The 15,985-nt window shown below is 36.8% G+C and overlaps 1 protein-coding gene across 1 annotated transcript in view; it reads left to right on the plus strand.

The window, feature by feature from the left end:
• The window catches only part of PREP (prolyl endopeptidase), an 84,073-nt gene extending 68,520 nt beyond the window's left edge, over positions 1-15,553 (plus strand). The window contains exons 12-15 of the mRNA XM_071741246.1: positions 4,370-4,464; positions 7,298-7,429; positions 12,207-12,363; positions 14,743-15,553. Coding sequence (XP_071597347.1) covers positions 4,370-4,464; positions 7,298-7,429; positions 12,207-12,363; positions 14,743-15,037 — 679 coding nt within the window. The 3' untranslated portion in view covers positions 15,038-15,553. The remainder of the gene's footprint in view (positions 1-4,369; positions 4,465-7,297; positions 7,430-12,206; positions 12,364-14,742) is intronic.
• The last annotated feature ends 432 nt before the right edge of the window (positions 15,554-15,985 follow it).

Below are 15,985 nucleotides of genomic sequence, written 5' to 3' on the forward strand. Positions count from 1 at the left end.
ATCCCTGGGCCCTGGTGCTTGCAAGAACCTCTGCTAAGCTGATTTACCTCACAAGAATGGCAAAAAAACTATCCCAACAAAAAGGAGTGGGTGGTTATCTGTCATTTTGGCAAGTTAAAAATTGACTCTTGTAGGAGTCCAGCAAACAGGAGCAGGCAGAAGGATTGTGCAGCTGACAGTCAGAAAAGAAGAAGATGGAAGCAGTGACCTCTGTCTTCCTGAACCCTATGAAAGCTTTATTATTATACAATTCATAAAATAAGAATTTAATCTGTAACAGTCCCTTAAATGCACAGACAACTATCAACAATCTTCAGATCAAAAAACATTATCCATGACAACATAAAAGGAACATGATTGGCAAACCTCCTTCCTCATTCTCTCCTTATAACATCAGTGCATCTCTAGTCAGCCTTACTAACTGAAAATTAAGAAATGCCAAAGCCTTCAAATGCATCTTTATGGTTAACATGAGAATTGAGTAGTGATTGAGGAAAGGTTTTCCAAAAGTAGATGGGCAAGATCAGAAAAGGAAAATTCTAATAGAGAATTTATGCCAAAAAAGGCAAGACATGTGGTTCCCTCTTTACCTGGCAGATTGAAGTGATGCTCAACAAGATAATGTTACTGTGTACTGCAGTATTCCATGAGTAGCTCACAGATCCACGTGTTGCTGCAGCCACATCCCAACAGCACAATTCAGTCATATTTTTTTTTCAGATGACCACAGGCATGACTAGTAGAAAGTAGCCACAGGATAGCCAAGGTTGTGAGTTTTGCTGTATCATTCCCCTGATCCTGAGCTAAGACATGGCTATGGAAATGCAACTAGGTAGTAGCTACCTTACCTTTAAAAAAATAAAGATGTTCCAAGATAAATACTCCTGATTTGTTATTTGAAATTAAGGCTCTTACAGCTTTTCGCTAAGCATGCCATCTTCTCCTTTCCAGTGGTTCATTTCTGTCCTGTAGTTCTTCAAGCCAGTACAATGTTTTCTTACTGGTATTTCACACCCATTAACCATGAAACAGCTCTCTGGCTTGGGGAGCTAATTTCTGCTTAATTCAGAATCTGATAGTGCTTTTCACTTTTTTCCCCAACAAATAAAAAAAATACTTTTCACTTAAAGCAATAGAAACATAGCAATGGGTTAGAAGATCCACAAATAACTGCAAGAGTGATAGGCTAAAGTCATTGAGTCAGTTACAGTAGTGGTTTATTTTTAAATCAGACATGCATCTTTTATATGCCTCTCTGTACTGAAGAGCTGCATTTGGCTGCATTTTGAGTACAGTGCCCACTAGAGCACTGTCATAAACTCTGCAGCCTGTAACTCACACTGTGCAGCCAACATCAGTGGTTTGGCAGAGCCTTTAACTGAAAGAGGTGATGCTAAGAGAGACTGGAAGCCCAGAGAAAGGTCCAGCAACACGGCAGCCACCAGTGCAGAGTGAAAGATTCCTCTTAGTTCCCACTCCCTGCTACTCCAGGAAAGCCAAGGAGACAACCAAGTCCACTGACTCAGGATCTTTTCCCCCATCACCAGGTTGCTAGCTTGGATTTCTGTCAGATGGTCAGTAATTCTGGGAAAGCATTCTTACTTCTTGAAGCACAGCTTCTCACATTGCTCTGAGCGGTAAAAAAAAAAACAAAAAACAATGCCTGTTTTTTGTGTTATGTTCCTTAAGAGTGATATGGTCTGGAAGGAGCTCTGCAGGAAAGGAACTATATTCTGCTCCCTCTACTGGGTCCTTCCTGGCCCTGTTACCCTCCCCTGTATTCTTTTTCTTTACCCTGCTCCCAGGAGAGAAGTAAAAATAGGGTTAATGAGCAAAAGGCTATGTTGTTGGAAAGAGAAAGGAACCAGACTTTCCTCTGCAGAATGAGACATTTCATGGGCATCCAGGGTAGCTGGTCTGTTGGAGTGACTCAGACACCAAGCTGACTTGAAATCAAATCTGGAACCAAGAACCCACCTTAAAGAACACAGGAGGCAGTAGCAGAGATGGGAATGAAACTTAAATTTTGTGCTGTCTGATCACTTGGAATTTTCATTTCTTTAAAACGTTAATGATTCCCAATGATATACTTTAAAAACCTGGTTCCTTTTTCCTAAAAGTCACTTTCAGAAAGCTTATTATAAACTCTAGGCACATCTATCTCAAAGTATTGGTCAAGTTAGGATCTTTTACTACTTTACTACTGACCATGCCAGAATGGGTATTAATTAATAGTCATTGACAGTGACATTACTACATGTATGTGTTCTGAAGCAGCTAAATTCCAATAGTATTGCTGAGAGTGAGCACAGAAATACCAGACCTTATTTATAATTTTGGTAATATAAAGATGGTTACCAAGCTCTAGACTTAATCCCATAGAGAGTTTGTGCAACAGAAAAAAATTGTTTGCTTTTGGAAGTGGGGACTAGCTACCTGTAATAAGAGTACTGCATATCCTATGGGATCTTAACTCAGACATCTCTAGTAATTATCAAGGAACCATCTCTGCTTACTGAGTCCACGGGCAGGATTGGATGTACTCAATGCTTTGATTTTGCATTGCTCACAGATTTTTTGCTGGGTAAATGTATTGATCCCTCAGATGGGCACAGTTTCTTTCAGCAGATGGAAGTGGATGGATTCAGGAAATATATTTGGATAGCAAACTCTTACAATCTCTATGCTTGCTACCTTTGATTATTAGGAGATCAAGTAAGTTTATGTTGATTTTGTTTGGGACAGATATAGGGTAAGGAAGTGCAGAATATTTTGGGAGGTTTTGTGGCATTAATGTTCAAAAAATGAAGCTGCCACAATCTCTACTGTCAGACTACTCCACATTAGTTGTGTAGCAGCCTGTCAAAATTAGGCATCCTGTAATTTGACGGAATAATGCTCTCTGACCTTTGCACAGTACACTTATAGAATATCAATCTTGCATCTGATCAGCATGTCACAGCAACCTAAGGAAAATACAACTCATGGTGATGGACTTCAGAATTGATTTTACAGAAGCAGAGATAATTCATGCCTCCTGAGCCATCTGATGGCCACAGATAACCAGTCTAGGTGGAAAGTTTTTCCTTTGATGGATCATGAAAATACAGAAATCTTTTATCAGTTATCCATCTGCTTTGCTTTTTTGTTTCCTTAATCCTTGATATATACTCTAAAGAACAAGTGCTAGAACATAGATAATTGCTTTGGGAGGTATGAAAAACTTACCTGCATCCATATGAGACACATTGTAGGACAACTGTTTTTCAAGACATTTCTGGTAAGCGGTAGCAGGACTTGAAGATAAAAAGTAGTAGGTAAAAACCAATCCTTTGCTCTTGTGGTTGAGTAGGATTAATTTCTGCAGACAGTGGTTTCTTGCATCAGCAAAGAATTCAAGTAAATAAGAAACTTAAACCTACTAAAGGAAAAAAAATACCTGTTGGGATTAATTTTTAATATTTTACTGATCTCCTTAGCATATGTGTGGTTTGCTGTCTGCAAACATAGCTTCTGCTATGTTAACCTAATGCCTCAGCAGATCAATTTATCTCCTTAATTGATAACTATAATTTAAAGTACTTTAGTCCCTTTTAAAAAGATAGCAACAGCTTTGATACTTCTGCAATCTGACATTTGAAAAAAAAATGCTACTTTAGCTTTCAGCCAGGTTCTAGAAATACTGGGCAAAGTGAATTTCTAAGTTTATTTTTTTACAATTTGTCTTATGTTTAGGAATGTAAGAGAAAAATAAATAAAAAAGGGATTGGCCAGAACTTAGTTACAGACCTTGTCATGAAACAATGGTAGAAGCAGAGCTTTTCTTTGCAAACATAGTTTTATAAAGGTCCAAACAAAATACATTAGAGGAAAACATGAAAATATACTATAAACAATAATCAAGTGCTGATTTTAATTCTTTGCTTCCTTCATTTGGGCTAAGCCTTCCTTTCTGCTCTGAAAAAGCAAAGGAAAAGTTCAGAAAGCTATGAGGTTACAGTGGTACTCTATAGCTCTAGTACCCACACTGACAGCTTTGAGGATAGTTTTTTAAAGGATGATGTGTCCTTGGACACTCTCCCGTTAAGCAGAACCACTGGCCACTCTTCTCTGAAGTGTAGAACTAGAGGAGGAAGAATGGACCAGCACTGGTTCCTTCTTCTGCTGATGCTGCAGAGGGTTGGTTTCATCTCCATGGATAACCACTGGAAAAAGCTTGGCTACTCAGGTTTACATCAAGGGGGACTTCATTCATGGTTTCATCCTTGATTTTGGAAGAGATTTTTTTCCTCAAAGCACTTTTTGTAAAGTGGTAGGGATATAAAAATTGGAAATTTAAAAATAATCCTCTCTCTGTCTGCTTTTTCAGTGTGTCAAGACTTATTTTTGTGCGACACCTCGGAGGGGTTCTAGCGGTGGCAAACATCAGGGGTGGTGGTGAATATGGAGAGACCTGGCACAAAGGTAAATGAATCCAAGCAGAGGAACAAAACTGCAGGCTTAGCAGTTAAAATTGCAACATTTTCTCTTCACTCCCTCTTTCATGCTCACCTTTCCTTTTGCCTTCTAGTTCTGTGGAAAAGTTTTTTCCATTACTAGTATGTTAGATCTGTGTGTTGTCCAGTGTTATCTGGTGGGTTTGTTACTGTTTTATTTTTTGCAGCCTACCTTAAAATAGTTTTGCACAAACACAATATTTTTTCAAGTAAAGTATTGTGTTCTTTTAAGCAAGACCAGGCTTCCTAGCCTTAGAAAGTACAGCTGTTCTTCTTGAACTGACTCTCAAAATAAAATCAGCCCACCATTCTAGATCCCCAAGACAACTGTTTCTTTAGACTGTTGGGTGTCACGCACAAAAATAAACCATCTGCAGAACCTTCCAGAAGTTGTGAAGTTTGGAGTTCAGAATGTAATTATTCCAGATCAGTTTTGCCCAATTAATGAATAAACTTTTTTATATTTAGTGAATGTGATTGCAGCCCACAAAAGCAGTTGACATATCATCCCCTCCATTCTTTCTAAGGGGGTCCAACATATTGTAGGCAGGCATTTGACCTTTTTGGTCTTTTTTAAGCTGACCTTTATGCTGCAGGGAAACTTAAGTCACTCACTACAAAACACTGTTTATCTCTTTTTCCCTTTTCTTAATACTTTTGTTGTATTTCTTTCCATTATTTTCCACATCCAGTATGTGTCTTAATCCTTTGATTGTCTGTGTCCACTTGCCTTCCTGTTTCCTTTATCAGAGGAAAAAGATGGAAAAAGTCTGACTTATTTCTGTAACATACCTATAATTAATTCATTAATTATGTAATTTATAAATATATTCGTATCTCAAGAGTCTGGTGGATAAGTTGCTGGAGATATCAGCAAGGCAAATGCACCAAAGCAGTGGTATTTATGATGCAGCAAATTTCCATGGGAGTAATCCATAATAACTTGTTATCAAACAAAACATTATTCCCATACCATTAGATCTTTGGTTTTGCTGTTTCATCTGCGGTAGCTTTTTGTCCGTGTCATTTCCTCACAATTGAGTTAAATATGTAATAGTTTCATAAATAGAAGCTATATGTGCTTGCAGATGCAAGATATTATTGCTAAAAATGAAGTATCCTTCATTAATTTTAATTTGCTGATTGGTTTGTAATAGGTTTTAGTAAAATTTATTTTAATATGATAATCCTTCTTTGGTCCATCTATTTCCTGTTCAATTTTGACCCAAGTCTTCTACTGCAGTTTCACAGTAAGATACATATCTGTTGTTTGTTGATTCCAGAAACAATTACAAAAATCTGTTTACTAGGGTTTAATTGTATAGATAAGATTCTAACCTTACACCAGACCAGAACTTTGAGCAAAGACTATGACTTCTTTCTTCTTTATTGTCACTTTTTTTAAGACTTTTTCATTGTCCCAGTATGTCTCTTTGATAATCTTGTTAATGTTAGATATGAAATATGAATATTGTGATCTTAATAATATATTAATATATGATAATATATTCATAAATATGGTACTATTCACATAATATAGGAATAATGTGATCTCAATTTGTTAAAAAAAAAAAATAATTTACTGGTCCCAAATCTACAAGATCTTTGTGACTACATGTTAGAGTCATGATACCAAACTTTGCAAGACAGAAATGAAGCATCCAGTGTAAACTGGGTGCCTAGGGTCACTGGATGGACAATGGAGTTAAGAACACACCTCAAGATTATTGCTCATCTTTCTTATTTTGGAGTGGAATTAATTGTCCTGGAGGTTTTTGAACCATAGAGGGAACCTCAGGCAATTAGCTTAGAATAAGCTTTTAAACAAAGTAGGAGGAACTGGAGTTCTGCTTCTGCATCCACTGAACCTCACTTACCACAGGCTGGACCATAGACTTTGCTACAGGAATGTGAGGATTTTGTTCCTAGTTCTTATTTTTTACTAGCATTTAATTGCTGGAGAAAGTGGGAAGACTGGGATTTGGTCATCTCTATGTTCTCTAGGTTGATATTCTTCTCAAATAGTTTAAAGATTGGAGGGCAAAACCATCCTTTTCCTTCCTTATCCTGCCCTGCAAATTTTTGTTATGAGAACTGGAAGTCTTACCAATAATGTCATTTGGAACTATGTTTTCAGCCATGATTTATTCCTCAAACATCTGATTATGTTTGGAATTTTTTTCAACCGGATGACAGCACATTAAGCATTTCTGTATTGGTAATTAATTAACAAAATTTCAAACCAAGATGCTATGCTGAGGTCCCTTTTTGACCATGGCTATATATCATCTGATTTGAAAACAACTAATAGGAAAAAATGTAAATTACCAGCCACAGATTTTGTGTTGAAGAAATTAGAAGTGCTTATTTTATATAGCTTACTTTATAAACTGAAGCTTTATTGCTTTAAAAAAACTGTCACTTGAGTTTAAAGCTGATATATTCCCATTAGGTTGAACCTCAAGTAGTTTGTATGTGGCCATTTTATATATATTTTTTTTAATGCGAAGCTTTTAGCTTTAGTTTGACTTGTTAGAAACATTACCTGGCACTCACTGCACAGTGTAGGTATGTATTATTCAGAGTTTCAGAAAGCATTAAGAGTTTTTGACAGAACCATCTTATAGCTCATCTGTTTTGAAAGAATCTTTCATTTTCCTTGTTGTTCTTAGCTGCATCAATTATTAAAATGTTCATGAAACTGAAATTGTTCTCAGGTATTTTTGCACACGTGTTTTTCTGAAGAGGTGGTATCAAATGGATTTTGCAGCATCAACTGATTCGTTTGCTTTGTGTTCTAGGTGGTATCTTGGCTAACAAACAGAATTGCTTTGATGACTTTCAGTGTGCTGCCAAATACCTCATTGAGGAAGGCTACACGTCCCCAAAGAAGCTGACTATTAATGGAGGCTCAAATGGAGGCCTCTTAGTTGGTAAGAACTGCTCATGTCTGGGGGGGTTGATTCTGGATTTATCAAAGTAACCATACAAAACATTATGAGATCTTCTTTTCAAATTTGCCAGAATGTCAGTGCATTTATATCAGGTGTCAAGTACATACAATTGTGCTTCATTTGCTCTTTGCATGGGACGTGGGGGTTCTACAGTCTCTAGCAAAGAGTGGCTGTTAAAAGCTGTATTTACAATTACCATCATGTGTGGTAGAGATAACCTCGTGGTAGAATCACACAGTAAGTAAGAATACTCAAAAAAAACACTTGTTTGGTTTTTGGTTTTGTTTTTTTCTTTTTAAAGGCTAACCATTATAAAATAGTTACTGAATAACCAGAAATCTGTTAGGTAGCATCAGGAAACTGTGTGTTCTGTAGTGTAAGCCACAGTCCCCTGTCCTGCCATCCCTTATCAGAATTTCTCCTTCACTCTTTCGTTAGTCAGGAATACTTGTTCTTAGTGGACAAACGAAAACATGATGGCTGTGTTTAAACCCATTTTATGGGGGTATGTAACAATTTAAGTCTACTGTCATTGTGTAGTTAAAACATAATTACAAATAAAATTATGATTGTCTCTGGTGACAAACACAAAATACAAGTACAGCTACTTGAAAAAGTTAGAAGCTTTTGAGGGACTGTGTAAGTGGAGCACTTTGTTAAAAATGCATCTTGTTCACGTATAATTCCGTGCTATGTTCTTAAATTCCAGGAAATTAATAGATTCCTCTTAAACAGAAAAGCTTGTCACAAAAATGTCTCATAGTCTAAGCAGTATTTTAAAAGCTACAAAATTTATTTCTCATTAAATCTCTATCTGAAAGTAGTAGGAGAAAAATCAAGGTGGCTTTGTTCCATTTTGAAAGCAGAAGAAAACACGAATAATACTAGAATCTATTTTTTTAAAGAGCATGAAAGGCATGTGACAGTATGACTGAGTTGAGCTCATGTGAAAAGAAGATGAAAAAGCATTTCAACTTCATAAGCCACTGATTTATAGAAAATGAGCACATTTTTAGGCGCACTCTTTGTTTGCTCTACTCTTTATAGTTTTCCCTGTTTATCTGCTGCTGAATTAATATTGGATCTATTGATTTTATTTTATTTTTCAGTGAACTAGCATTCATCATAAGAAAAGAGATTTGGAGGAGTTATACAGATCTTTGATCTAAATCATCGTGGCTGTTCCTCCATTCTTATTTTTAAAAAAGACATTTTCTAAAGATAAATAACAAGTACATGTATTGTTCTTGTACATCATATTTTTGCTTTTTGCTTATATACCTTTTGGTCACGTGGCAGGAGGTATTTGTGCGTTGTAAATTTGAGCACCAATAGAAAGGGATAAATATGGTAAAAAATTAAAGGGTTTGCTCACCTTTGGAAGTGCAAGCATTGCACAAATCAATTTTACATGATCGTAACTATGCATTTGGAAATACAGTTAAATGTTTAACATGTTACTTGGCTGCTGAAAGTAGTATTTATGTTTACGTGAACTTCAGTTTCAGTTAGGATGAGATTCATTCTACCCAACTTTAGTTATCAAAACCCTTGTGTTCCTGGCTGAACAAGTCAGCTGAGCTCCTTCTTTAGGGGAGGGGAAGCAAGTGACATCTGCAGAGTGCACATCATTCCAGTAGGAGACAAGTGTTAGGAATCTAGACCTCCCTGCTTTGAAAAATCTCATTAGAAACCTTCCACTTGCAGCTGGATCACGATCCATCTGGATTTCCGTGCTCTCTGTCTTGAGCCAGATAGAGAATTTTGCTTGGCTGGGTAGAATTAGGTGACTTTGGGAAATTCTTGTAAATGGTTTTTCACCAAAGCTGAACTAAATGTTGCAGTGGCTGCTCATACAACACTAGAGAGCATAACTCATGCTTTAGGTGCAAGGACCCACTTTGCCAGATTTGCTTAGTTCTCACTTACTGAAGAAAAAACTGACAAGGAAGAGTATTGTCCCTCTTCCAAAATACTGTTTCCTTTTAGCCTGACTAACAGGAGGTGTCTCTGAGGAGGGCAGAGCCCTGAGATCTTGCCTCATCCAACTGCAGAACAAGACTTCCTTGTCCTGCAGGGTGATCCCAAAGCTGGGTAGAGCAGCACAGCTGTGATCTGAAAGCCTCCTTCATGCAAACACAGTGCTTGACCTCTAGTGTTTGCTTAGTCCAGCAGTTCTAAGGTTTTGAAATCTTCCTTTCATCCTGAATTTTAAAGCTCAAAGTATATGTAAAGGGATAAAATTAAAATAAATTGTTCCAGGTTACAGCTCATTAATGCACATAATTAAGCATAGTGGCTAATTGAAGGGGTGCAATGGGAATGGATGAGTGTCTCCAGACATGATTTCATATTGAAGTAACTATTTAGAGAACTAGTAGCTGCAATTTTGTTATAAAATCCCGAGCAACATGTAGTGCTTCAAGAGACACTCAGCAATGAAGTGTACTAAAATTAAATGTTGTTATAGTTGCTTTGACTTTTTTCCTACCAGAATGTAATTTGTGTTCATTAAAGGAAATACCATGAAGGGGAAGGATCTGATCAAAAGCTTCATTAAAAAGAGTGAAGAGCTCTTATGTGGCAGCTGCTTAAGGCACTAGATATATGTTATGAAAACGGCTCAGGAAGGTTCTCGTCAGCATAGTTATATATCACAGAGGACCAGAAGTAAAGTCACATCCTTCAGAAAATAGAAACCACATTCAAATGAAGAAAATCCTATAGACCCTAAACTCTGACAGGGATTGAGGGACCACAGGAGGCTGATGAGCAAATTTCTTCCAATATAAAGATTAACAATGGAAGCTTTGTGTGCACATCAGAAGCAGGAGTGTAGCCAGAGGATCTGTGGGACTTACAGGTTAGGGAGGTATAAAAGGAGCAGTAAGGAAGATAATGGCAAAACAATACAACTAAATGTCCATTTGTATTGATGTTCCCCTCTGAAGAGCACGGGTAATTCCATGCACCAAAATCTCTCTTCATGGGGAATACTCTGAGGAGCTGACTCAAGCTGAAGCATTAGCAGAAGAGGTTTTGGGAATAAATCAATCAAATGAAAAGTAATGTGTTGCCAGGACCAGATGGTGCACACACAAGATCCTAAGTGAACTCTGATATGAAATTGCGGGCTATTAAGCCTGAATATCTGAGGAACAGAAGGGGGCAAGTGTCATGCCAATTTTCAAATGGTTCGTGGTGATCCACAAGCTGCAGATAAGTAAATCTGACTTCTCACAATGTTGAAACCAGTAGCTAACAGCTGACATTCAAGGAACAAATTTACAAGATGAAGTTACATTTTACAAATCTGTTAGAGCTATTTGAAGGAGTCAGGGAGAGTCTGGTCATCTAGCAGAGGAGGTATTCTTGTATTTTCAAATGCTTTTGACAAGACTATGCAAGAAAGTTCTTGCTGAGCTGGAAGCAAGGTTGTGTCATAACAATATCCTGGTTAGCAGGAGGCAAAGAATTTCCATTTTCACAATGGACAGTTGGGAAAGTGTACACCTACCTGTGGATGCACAGTGATGGGCTCAAAAATAAGGAAGGTATTCTGGGATCCTTTGTAGTAGTTATGTGAAAATCCCAGTGCTTTTGTTTCTTGAAATTTAAAAAAAAAAAAAAAAAAAAAAAACAGGAAAATTTCTAAAATCAAAAGGAAACATTTAAATCAAGCAGCAGAAATTAGTACTGAAGAACTCAGTGCTACAGGATATGACGAACACCAAATGAATAAATACTAAGAAAGAAATAGATGTATTTATGGAGGATACATGTTTGGATGGCAGTTTAACAGGATTGCTGGAGATAATGCCAGCTCAGGGAAAACCTAAACAACTAGTTTAAAAGCTGATAATGGACAGGAAATGTCTCCCAGTATTTGCTTAACAGCTTTTCCCAGAGCATCTGCCAATGGCCACTCTTATAATTGAACACTGGGTTAGATAGGTCTACTCTGATTATTTTTATAATATACGAGGCAAGCATTATTCTTAAAGCAATTATCCATTCCACAAGTAGGAAGATGGAAATAGTAAAAAATAAAATAGAAAAGTAATTATTAAAATGTGATTATTCCTCTGATTTTGTAGTAGTCTGCTTGTATAAAACCTTTTTTTCATATGGTTTTACATAGTAATTATGGAAGAAAACTTTCATCAATTAATGGAATTTATTAATTAATGGAATTGCTCTTTAATGCCCTTTTCTTTGTTGATGATATTATTAAAAGTTTATGCAATCTACGGTTCAGGAAACTTCAGTTCAGTAGTCCAAAAGCTCACAAACTTTAAATGTGAAATTTTCCTTTAAATTTAGTTTAGTAGCTTGGCATTTTTCAAAGGACAGCATATTTGCTGCCTGAAAGCAGGGAAATAGCTCTTAAGTTCTTTTGAACATACCATCTTTGGGAGTTATAATTTTTATCCATTTGTATATTTGCTTCCTGTTCTGTTTGAAAGTTTATTTAACTCCATATTCCATGGGAGTCTCCTCCCAGTGCAACTGGCTTTATATCAGATATTCTCAAGTTTTTTGACTCCAGATACTAATGGTAATCTGTATTTCTTTTGACATTTTTTTAACTTAACAATATTGCATTTTCATTTTGGGGGGGGAAAAAATAGAACTTTGAGTTGATAGCAGCCAGCTTTTTGGAAGTTGATCTTTCATGAGCCTAGCAGTGGAGCTGTCAGTGCTGTGCTTAATTCTTTAATATGTGAATACTAATAGAGCTGTTCTCCTGTCAAAGCTGCCTGTGCCAATCAACGCCCCGACCTGTTTGGTTGTGTTATCGCCCAAGTGGGAGTGATGGACATGCTCAAGTTCCACAAGTACACCATTGGCCATGCTTGGACCACTGACTATGGCTGCTCAGACTGTAAAGAGCAATTTGAATGGCTGTGCAAGTAAGTGTCTGGATATACTTCTGTGGTTGGTAAAATGTTTTTAACAGTTCGAGGTTGTCATGATCAAAATCTGTTTTAAGAATTATTTCATCCTTTCCCACGCTGGATTTAGGGAGTTCAGCATTTCCTTACAAGTCAGTTTTGCATGAAAGACTTATCTTCAAAGCCCTGTGGAGTCAAGTGGTCATACTTTATTCTACTTAGCAGCCTTATTCTACTAGCAGCCTTAACAATTCATAAGGGTTTTTTTCTGAGTAATGACTCCTTCAGGCTGTCACAACAGAGTATTCTCAATCATACCACTTCATAAATTTTATTCTTTTATGATGGGGGAGAGACAGTCACCATGGTGAATCATGTCATACTGTTTAGATGGGATTTGTGTGTAGGAAATAAATGGCAGTAGGCTATAACAGGATATTAATTAATCTCTTAACTCTCTGCTAAGTGGTCTAGAAAGATTGTTAAAAATAATAATAATATATGTATATATATATATATATGAGAGAGATGGCTGTGTGAGAACACAAATTACATGCATGTTGGATATGGCTAGTAATGAGTGTGTTAGTGCAAGTGCCATAATATTAAAATATCTTTGGAGCCTCGTATTCTGTTTGTATGCCTGTAATAATGAAGATTGACATTCCAAGAGAATGCTTCAGACACATTAAACAATTTGGCTGATCTGAAATTTAAGAGAGTGTTTAGATATTGAAAAGTACCTGTTCTGCAAGTACATGGAGATCTAACTCGAGCTTACGCATTTATTGGAAAAAAAAAAAAAATCAATCTCAAGTCCAAACACTAGATGATCACCTTGGCAAGTTGTAATTAGATTGTATCAAAACCTCCAGTTATCTAATTTAAGCTTTCAGGAGCAAACACGTTTTGTAAATACAGTGCACAAAAAAACCAAATTCTATAATGCATCTTCTATAAATAGATAATGTAGTTGAAATGTTAACTGTTAAAAAAACATCCAAATAGTCTTTGCTATTTTGGACACTGAAACAAGCCTGCACATCTGTGATTTCAGATATTCTGAAGAAGTGAAGAAGCAGCAAAGTTTTAAATTAATTTTGTGATGAGGAGAAATGCATCTGTAGGAAGGAGTCACTCTATGTGAGCTTGCACCATGCTTACCCACAAAATCTTAATGTGTAATTTTACATTTTATATGGCAGTACCTGAAATGTTTCCTTGCCTTCTTTTCAACAGCTGGCAATTGCTTATCAAATGTAGGAAGATATATATGTAATGTTGCTTAGATGGTACTTTTACAGATGCCAACAAAAATACATAAAGCAAATTGAGTGGCATGTAGTGACTATCATTTAACTTCTCTTCAAATAAATTGTAGTCTGCAAATTGACAAATTGTTCCTTAAATGAGGAAGCCAAGAATCCACTTGGTTAAGCACTCAACTATTGTCATGTGTTCTCAAAAGTGATTTGGACTTCCTTAATGGGTACTCCTTCAAATGAGAAATCCATTCAAAAATAAAGCAAAAGTTCTTTCTCTGTTTTCTGTCATGAAACAGGTGCAAAAAATAGTATCCTATTCTTGATATAAGGAAAGTAACATTCTTCCTAGGTGTAGCTTCGTTGAAATGAAGAATAAAATCGTAAGGTGCAATTCTTTATGACTTCTTATTGTGTTTAATTTCTAATGCCAGAGATTACTTTGTGTTGCACCGTGGAGATACGCCTTTTATGTTATGTCACAGTAGCTAAAAGTTGTAAATTCTACTGCAAAGGAAATAAATTTTGAAAGTTAGATTACCAATGGCCAAAAAAAGAGGATTCAAGATCATCTATTGAAAGCTGGAAAACTTATTGTTCTCCTTTCGTTTTCCAACATGGTGTTCCCTCAGACCATGTACATGTTCAAAGCTGGCCTGAGTATTGGAGGGAGCAAACTGTGCAGTAATTGAGTAAATTTACAGCACTTGTGGCTTACCAGCAGAGACTGTTCACAAGTTTGCATGGGAAGAAGCCATCCACATGCAGACCTGGGCCATGAATTTATGCTGGGGAAAAAAGTCTCTTATTTACGTGTTACTAACAGGGTGGATCCTGCAAGAGTTTGCAACTTTTGCTGTAGTTTCCTTGTTACCCATTCCTGGTACTTTTGACATTTCTGTGAGATGTATGCAGATGAAATTAAAGAAATGTACTTGCTTCACAATCTGAAAGTCAGCAATCTGTGGCCCCTGCTACATATCAATTGCCAGCAGTGCAATTCTGAATTACACAGCTGAGAGCTGCAGTATTCAGAGTGCTATCAAATGCCTCTGAGAAAATTTCAGTGTGGGAGGGCCTTATTGTTACACCTTCAGGAGAAAACATATAAATATCATTTGTCTGCTCCTCTCAGGTACTCTCCGCTTCACAATGTCAAACTACCAGAAGAAGATGGCATCCAGTACCCCTCCACACTGCTGCTCACAGCAGACCACGACGATCGTGTGGTCCCTCTGCACTCCCTGAAGTTCATTGCCACTCTGCAGTACGTTGTGGGCCGGAGCAGTAAACAAACCAACCCACTTCTCATCCATGTTGATACCAAGGCTGGGCACGGAGCAGGGAAGCCGACTGCTAAAGTTATAGAAGAAGTGTCAGATATGTTTGCTTTTATAGCACGATGCCTAAATCTTGATTGGATTGAATAGGCAAAATGCTTATTACTGTCTCCTTTAGAAAACAAGGGCTTTAACACCATTTAAGACCAACCAGACTCTACTACTTGGTGTAGTACTTACATTTAAGAACTGCAATTTAATATTTTATTGATGCCACCTGCTATGGAGTTTTGATCATCTGTGCTTCCCTCTTCTTGGCGTTTCCTTGAATTTCTTTTCTACTGCGTTCCAAAGTACACTTTGAAAAGCATGTTCAAATAGCTGAGCTACTGTTGGTGCTGCTGTGAACATTTAGATTCCAGAGTTAGTCCTAGCTGAGCTTCTTTCCTGTAAACAATTTTAATGTATTTTGCACTTATAAACATATCCAAATCATCTGTAATTAAATGTAAGTACTGTCCACACACAAGAACTCTGAGCATACTTTATTTACACAGTAACTTATTTAAGAATGTAATTTGAAGGTGTTCAGTGATAACCATGAAATACTGGAGAGACAGTAATCTGGGTAATTATGCCAAGTATTATTAAAAAGCTTATATTGCATGTTGTTCGTGTGTTACTGTCTATAATAATAATGTTGCTAAATTGTTTCTTTACAAAAGGGACTTCAAAATGTCACCACTTTTCTCTTCTGTCATTTATTTCCACGCAGAAGAGAAAACTGGAAGCTGAAATACATGAATTCTTAGATTCTTATTGTAATCTTGGTCAAGCTATATAGATACTTTCCAACAACCCATCTGCTGTTCACTCTAACTCTGCAGAGAGAGAAAACGAGGCACTAGTTAAAAAAAAGAAAAAAAAAGAAAAAAAAAAGAAAAAGCCAACAAACCAAAATCTGAACACACATAATAACCTACTTCTGGCTGCAGGAAAAAAAGTGCTTTGTAGTCAGACTCACTAATAATTTGACACAAACACAGTATTTGAACTGTCATTTCATATCTTTCCCATCTGGGCTGTAGATCTATTTGC

This window comes from Heliangelus exortis, chromosome 3 (genome assembly GCF_036169615.1).
Source record: "Heliangelus exortis chromosome 3, bHelExo1.hap1, whole genome shotgun sequence".
Taxonomy (NCBI): Eukaryota; Metazoa; Chordata; class Aves; order Apodiformes; family Trochilidae; genus Heliangelus; species Heliangelus exortis.